Source organism: Alligator sinensis, unplaced genomic scaffold, assembly GCF_000455745.1.
Source record: "Alligator sinensis unplaced genomic scaffold, ASM45574v1 scaffold445_2, whole genome shotgun sequence".
Classification (NCBI taxonomy): Eukaryota; Metazoa; Chordata; order Crocodylia; family Alligatoridae; genus Alligator; species Alligator sinensis.
In genome coordinates, this window is record NW_005842081.1 from 2,081,627 (window position 1) to 2,089,412 (window position 7,786).

General features: G+C 39.7%; 1 protein-coding gene across 4 annotated transcripts in view; it reads right to left on the minus strand.

Moving 5' to 3' along the window:
• Positions 1-7,786, minus strand: part of NELFA (negative elongation factor complex member A) — a 47,835-nt gene that overhangs the window by 34,641 nt on the left and 5,408 nt on the right. For all 4 annotated transcript variants that reach the window (XM_025204450.1, XM_025204449.1, XM_025204448.1 and 1 more), the window contains exons 2-4: positions 4,702-4,873; positions 3,048-3,209; positions 2,026-2,115 (exon numbers count right to left, since the gene is read on the minus strand). In XM_025204450.1, the coding sequence (XP_025060235.1) occupies positions 2,026-2,115; positions 3,048-3,209; positions 4,702-4,873 (424 nt within the window). The remainder of the gene's footprint in view (positions 1-2,025; positions 2,116-3,047; positions 3,210-4,701; positions 4,874-7,786) is intronic.

The window sequence follows — 7,786 nt, forward strand, 5'->3', positions numbered from 1 at the left end:
GGGAGATACTATGGCAAATCGACATTGTATTTTTAGTACATTCAAGCAAAACACACCAGACTTTCACTGGAATTGTTTCAATTTTGACATGTACAGAGAAAAACCATCTTCATTTATACTCTGGATACCCTTTTCATACAGGTACTATAAGTCACAAGCCTTGACTGAATTTACATTTTCCATACTTTGAGTCCACCAAGGTAAGGTTTTTTGCTGTAAACATTTCTCTTTTAGAGTACCCTTATGGCAATATACTAAAATATACATATTAGGGGCCCAATTCAACCTTGTTGAGTCATTCCTTTTATGCCATAACTCCACAGATTTCCACTGACACGAATTTGTTCTATGCCAAAACAGACTGGCTTTTATGTTGCAGTCTCGAAGTTCTCACTCTACCAAGAACTCCTTATCCATCTATCTTTGTTAAGCAAAGCCCTAAAGATGCTCCATACTCTTTTAATCTCCAGATTGATACATCTGGCTGTTGCAACCCTTTCAATTGGAAGTGTTCTGCATTTGCTGAAATCACATTCACAACTTGGTATAACAGAGTGCCTTATACCTTGGTTATGACATGGTTAGTATTGGTCTCCTACGTTCCCCAACATAGCACTGGGGAACCTCAGTGTCAGATACCAAGGGCAGGAAAGGCTGAGTGGAAGCTACAGAAGAACTTGTGTGGTTTAAGCTGCTTCTGGCTTTAATAACCTCCTGAATGCATGAAAGGTTGTGATGGGCCTTAGTATGTTTTCATATCCAGTAGTGTTTCAACAGTGATAAATACTGAACAGTAATAAAACACTATAAATAGGCATCCTAAACATTCTTTCACATTTAACAGTGATGGCACTCATCTAAAGGAAACCTTTCTGAAGGAGTTATCATCAACCCTTGCTTCCTGAAACATACCACAGCTTATCCTGCAGACTTTTTGCACCCCTGTGAAAATTCCCCCAGGATTTCCTTTCAACTGTGGGAGTGCTACTGCCCCACTGAAATACATGCAGCAGCACATTAACAGAAATCATGTATGCACCTTTACATTACAAGCAACTACTACAAATACCATAACTGTTGAATGCAAGAGGCAGGCACACTTTGCATTTTGCTAGTTTGACAGAGCTGATAATGCAGCTTTTAAGTATAATTTCCTTTATGACAAAGAATTGTACATAGTTCTTGATAAATATATTTTATACTTATAGCCTATTTTAAGTACTGCAATAAAATACAATAGTATTTTTTCCCCCTTTCTGTATTTTTAAAGAAACAGTGAACATTCCTTGTGGAATAATCTGAAATTCCTCCTTGGTATAGCTAACCAGAATGACTATCAGGTTTGACAAACCAGGTAAGAAGTCCCATCCCTTTGCTTAGCTGCATCTTGGGTTCAGCTCAGAGTATTATCCTGTTCTATGAAATGACAGCAGAGCTGGACAGACCTTAGGCTTTTTCCCCAGCTCAGTAGCCAGAGTAGAATGTCAGGGACGGAAGGGAAGGGAACAGAAGTGTAAGCCATACACTTTTACAGCTATTGTAACAAGTTAAACTCCAACTGCTATTTCCTGGAACAAGAAAGAACTTAATTTACTCCTAGAACTGTGCCACTTACAAACTACCTCTTCCTTAATGGTACCATTTAACCCTATATTTTTGGCAGTGCTGTAAATGTACTGACCAAGTAAGGGAAAACTTATTCCTTTAAAACAAGATGTTGGAAACATTTAAGTAGGGAAAACAGAAATGCTCTGACTTCACATCCATCCAGGAAGAGCACACACCAACTGCTGAAACTTCCTTAGCCTGACGAAGGGTTTTTGAACCCGAAAGCTTGCTTAATAACTATTCTCCAACTATTTGGGTTGGTCTAATAAAAGATATCAAATTCACCCAAGGAACCTTGTCTGACTTCACAGAAAGACACTTTTAAAATAAAAGCGAAAGTGCATTGCATTTTGCCTAAACATAAACCAGATACATTTTTCTCAACCAAGTAATAATAATATTATAAATGAGTCATACTTGTTGTATCTATTTTTTTGACCAGCCCCCTCCCTTTGGCGTGGAAAGGCACTCCTGCAGTCTTCTTGAGCTGTTGTGCCGTTTCGGTTGCTAAAAGGAGAGAAGCTATAATTATTACAAAATCTTCACTGAAACGTACACGACTATATTTCCTACATAAGAGCCTTCTGAAGTTTAGTCTAGTGCAGACAATCCTAATGTTTCATAATGAAAATTATTTTTAATCAAATGCTGGTGACCTGTTTCAATTGTTAATCACATAATAAAATACTAGTAAAAAGCAGAATTAAGAGGGCTTGTGCAGCTAATAAGATTGTCTGAATTAGAGTAACACAATCTGCTTGATAGGAAAAAGCAGAAGAGATAAATAGAAGTTTATTCAAGCTACACATACTGATATTTTCCACTCAAACTGACTAATCAGGTCACAAGGTATACATGAATTGCTACAGAGTGCTATGTGAATGCAGTAAAATATTTTAAGTTCAGCCAGTTAAAGGAGTTAAGACTATTTTTTCTGCCTTTTTGTTAGTGAAAATCCTCTTGGATTTCATCCTCAATAAGCCTACTGAGCACAGGAAAGCACGTGCTTACTGCCTATGCTCCCTGTTGCAAAAACATATGGCAACATAAAGCTCAGTTACATTGCGATTTCATTTTTTTTGTGGCAAGAATCTTAATGAAGGCTTTCCCTAGCAAGTTTCTACAACTGACTATTATATGTAACACAGTGTATGCAACTTTGCTATCAAAACAAACAAATCTTGTGAACTTTGAAATCTAAATACCATTTTAAAACTACAAAAGCACATTAATTCAGTAATTACCCAAATGGTTTGGTTAGGCTCACACCTGCTTTTAGTTTGCTATGATGCAGTTTTACACAAACTGATGCATAACCTTATTAAGAAGGGAACATACAATGTACATTCCTGAACTGAAGAATAAAACAGAATTCTGCACTTTCCTTTTACCAACCAGTTTGCATAAATATTTGATTAACTAGCTGGGATAGTACTTACACTTCTGTAAGAGTTCTGCTCGGAGAGTGGCACTTTTTGGTTTCCTTTTCAGCTGGAAATGTTTCACTGGGGGAGTAAGTGGCCCAGCAAGTGTTGTCAAGGCATTTTTGTTTAAGTACTGGCATTCCAACGGCAACATAGCTGAAGTTTCACATTCGCTTACTGTGTAAAGAATTAACAATACACGTGGGTATAAATGCCTCTTCTACAGCCGATTACAAGACCATTACATAGTTTTGCAAAGGGGGTTTTAAACTTCGGAATACCTACTCAAATAGCAAGGCTAACTACCGTTTTATGCCATCAGAGGTCCAGAAACCTGCCAATTAATTTATGTTCTAGTAACCCTGTTGCCAAGGTGGAGAAAAGTACAGCAAGATTTGCCTTGTTAAATATAAAGCCATTTTAAGAGTCTTTTTGCAGAGAACAAAGACTTAAAAGAAGCTGAGGTTTAACTCTCAGACATCTCAAAAGTACAAGCAGCCTGGCCAGCCACAAAATGCCAACAAATTACTGGAACTAGTAAAAGGACACACTTCTGTTTTGAAAAATGCAGAGTTCCATCTCCAAGGAGTTTTGCTATTAACCTACTCCATTGTAGGGCCCAAAGACCATTTCTGTCCATTAAAATCCCCCCAACATTTCTACAGTAGCAGCTAGTACCAACAACTGTATAGCATCCCTTGCTAAAGTAACTACGGCAGTACTATCACACACATAGCTTAAACAGTTTTACCATCAAGAAATCTATATTTGATTAAAATTGCAAAATTAGTCTATGCTAGCACTGCCACTGCTGTTACCATCAGTGGCAACCGCTGATCCTCCTGGATCACAGTGTATGCATAAGGGCCACCCAGACCTTTGATGCATATGCCTGGGCAGGATTTTTTGCAGGAGTGGAGGCTGCCCAAACCTTTCACCCTCCCTTTAGGCTACCGAGACAGACTCCAAAGACCAGACTAAATCCAGATATTTGGTGCTTCCAAGGCTGTAGTTGTAGAAGTGTCTGGGACTCGAACCCAGGTCTCCTGTGTGGTAGACAAGGAGTCCATCACTGAACCACAGGGGACTCCTGTTACTATCAGTGGAGCTACATCAGTGGGAGACTTCCTAAGAGCTGAAAGGGTAGATATAGCCTATTCATGTGGCCCAATAGTTGGCTCCTTCCATACAAGTCTGCCCACAAAGTCCATTATAGGATCAGATCCTCAGAGTAGACATTATACTATGCTTTAGGAACCACGGACAGATGGACAACGGGCCCTATAACATGGCAGTTCTAAGTTCAACTGTTTTTTAAAATGTACATATATGTATGTCCTAAGTAGAAAATGAACTCCCTCAGTACAAAAACAAACAGGAGGAAAAAGCAAACACAAGATATACATTTAGTACAAGCTAGCTGATATTTTCACGTTAGATTTACTCCAATTCAAGCTCAGGTGATCATTCCTTGCATTTCAAACGGAACTGAACCTATTAACAAGGATTAAACCTATATTTGCTGCTTCAGTGTAGAACCCAGAACATACGGAGCGAAATCTAGGTTTGAAGTCACAAAAGCCAGGATTTTATCCATCATGTTTTGAATGGATTTGTCAAATATTTTGTATTTTCAGGCCAAATACCTAAGCAGAAAGCAACAGCTTACCTTTTTCTCTAAGTTCTCCTAAAATATCTTGAACATTGGGATTCTGTTCTTCAAGATCAAGGTTAAGGGAGCCAGTATCTGGAAAGGATTTTAAAATATCAGCTACCATTAAGACCCAGGGGTCTGAATCCAAGGTAGCGAGCTGGATAATTTCAGTCAGTGCACCTTTCATCTAACAAAAAAGAAAAAAGAAAATCAACCAATTGGCAACAGTCTTAAGCAAGTTGCTTCGTATTAGGAAATGTATTCAGATACCAGCAAAAACATGCACAGCACATTACTTCCTATGGGAGCCTAATAGGCATTTTTATACCCCAGAATAAATGCATAAAACCCCGAGACTAGAGCTAAGCCACTGACAAAGAATTAAAAATGTGTTTCAAGTCTTCCCAAAAATCAAGAATCTTTTCACCAAAAGTTTCAAATGGGAAAAAGTACTGAACACATTCAGCCAAAACTCGACTGCTGACGTTATTTCCAGATGTAAACAGTGCTGGTTCTAGTCCCCTTACGCCCTAGAGCTCACATTTCAGGGTCATAACGTATCTGGCAGCTGAGCAATGAGGTTATTCATCTGCAATATGGGAAGCCTCAACTCAAATCCCCCCCACCCCTTTTTTTTTTTTTGCCAGATTCAATTTGGGCTAAGGTCCCCTTTTCACCCTAGGACATGCCTAGATTAAGGTGGGGCACACCCCACCTCCAGCATGTGGCTAGTACTCAAGCCCTTTTAATTTTTTCATTAAACTGAAATAATTCAGGTTGTAATCAATCCAAATTTATTATAACTCGAGGTGACCAAAAATGTATTTTGGCCAATAAACGATTTGCCAAAAAACACCCACTGCTTGGCTTCCTGTAAACTATGTTACAAGATTTTTGCCACAAAGTTAAGAATAAAAGCTATTTTGAAAACTTATTTGTGGGGAGAAGCTTGGAAAAGAAGAGAGAATTCATAACACTGTAGTGGGAAAGTTATTACACTAAGCTTTTGGTTGCTAATCAAAACATGTATTATCATACTGGAAGATGCAACAATATTAGCCAATACCAATAAGCTGTTACATCTGCATGATTCTGAAGTGCAGTGGTTTCCAATCTTTTTTTATACTACGGACCGGCAAACTCACTCAAAGAATTTTGGCGGACCGGGTATAGAAACAATTTAATTTACGTATTTAAATTTAATTTATGTGGCAGGGGGGAGGGGAGGTTGCGAGGTACATCAGGAACATCATCAATAAAGGAGATGACAATAACTAAAATTCATACATACACATTGCCAGCTGGCTAACATTACCTAGCTAGCTGCTGAGGATACAAGGAGGAGACAAGCCAGACATGAGTAGCTACGGCAGTCTCACCGATACAGAAGTGACTAGCCATAGTTACCGCAGTCCAATTTCAAAAGCTAAAGTCACAGTCATTGGCCAAGTGAGGATATTCTTGCCCAGCCAATCAGCATGATGTGGGCGTGGCCTGGGCATACAACTGTTGCTAGCAGGGGTTAAAGCTTGTGCCACGACCTGGCAGCCAACCCTTTGGGCCACGGCCTGGTGGTTGGGAATCTCTGCTGTAGTGGCACAAGGAAAGCAAAACTGTTTCAACTTTAACCCTGCTTCATTCAAGGTCAAATTTCACACAATTTAGCTCACTTACAACTCAATGTCCACCCAATTTGCAATTCTGCAGAAACTGCTAAATCAACTTAAAACATTTAATAAAGTGCTAGCTCCCCAGTGGGAGCCAGTAAACCTTGCTGCTGCTGTGGCAGCCCAGTCTGGGGGCTGGGGTGGCGCCAGCTGGTGAGGCAATACAAAGGGCAGCAGACAAGACTGGGCTGCCCCCCCCCGTCCCTCCAGCGGGGTCTCTCCACCAAACGGTGTCAAGGGGAGGGGCCACATGAAGGGCAGCCAGCAGGCAAGATGGTGCACCCCCTGCCAGGCCTCTCTGCAAACCAACCAGCACTGAGGGGCAGGGTCGTCAGAGCACATTCAGGAAACATCTCCAGAATGTGCTATTTATGCCGTGACCAGCCTGTGAAAATTTAGTTCCCATGATTTAGGTAGACCCCTACTTATAACACAATGGCTCGGGAAGATAGAACAGTTAGAGTGCAATAGCCAACGTGCACACTAGAGGACAAAGCTTCCCCTCCCCTTTAAAACAGCTGAAACATATGCTTCCCATATTCTTAGCCAGTAGCAACAGACCCAACCTAAACAACATCCACATCACTGACACTTCACACAATGATTTTTTTTTAATTTAACATTTTAGTTCTTCATTTATAGATAGCGCAGGCTATGAAGTACAAGCTGAAAGCTGGACTTTTAAAAAGTTTTTTTTTGGTTTGGTTTTGTTGTAAGATTTGTTTAAAGGTTAAAAATTAACCTGCCTCAATCTATCCAACCTTTAACAGAACGGAGATGTGGCTTCAGGTAGTTGTGCATACCAGGCCATAAGACAAACAGAACAAAAACTAGCTGATAACTATTAAGTCACTGGCAACATACAATATTAACATTAGAGATTTTATGCATGGAAATGCAGACTTAATATGGAGACTTGGCCTTTTCCATCTCCAATTGCGTTTAACACTGTAAATTGTACAATATGTATTGCAATGTTTGCAGGTATTCAAACATGGCAAGTTATCAAAGACAGATTTTCAGCCTTCAATCTGCATTTCCTTCCCTTTATTGATTTAGAACGGGACCCCTCTTATGCAAACATTTCACTTGCTTCATGCTAATGTGTTTCTTTGCTCTCTTTAGACTATTAACTTGACTTTCTGTTCTCCATTCCTCTCTGAAAACACCTTCAGAACTCAAAAATAAAGTCAATTGCTGATGGTCCTTTTGATTTTGCTGCTTCTTATACAGTGCCTCCCTTCCACCACAAACCTGTTTCATTCCCCAATTTAATTACTATTAATACTATGGACAGAATCTGTTTCCGGGAATTTATAGCCCTTAAACCTCCACTATACCTCCTATTCTTTCCCAGCATGGCTAAAACTCATACTTCTCAATGAAACACAAGTAGACTAAAGGGTAAGGAGGAAAAATGGCATTTTCCCTAC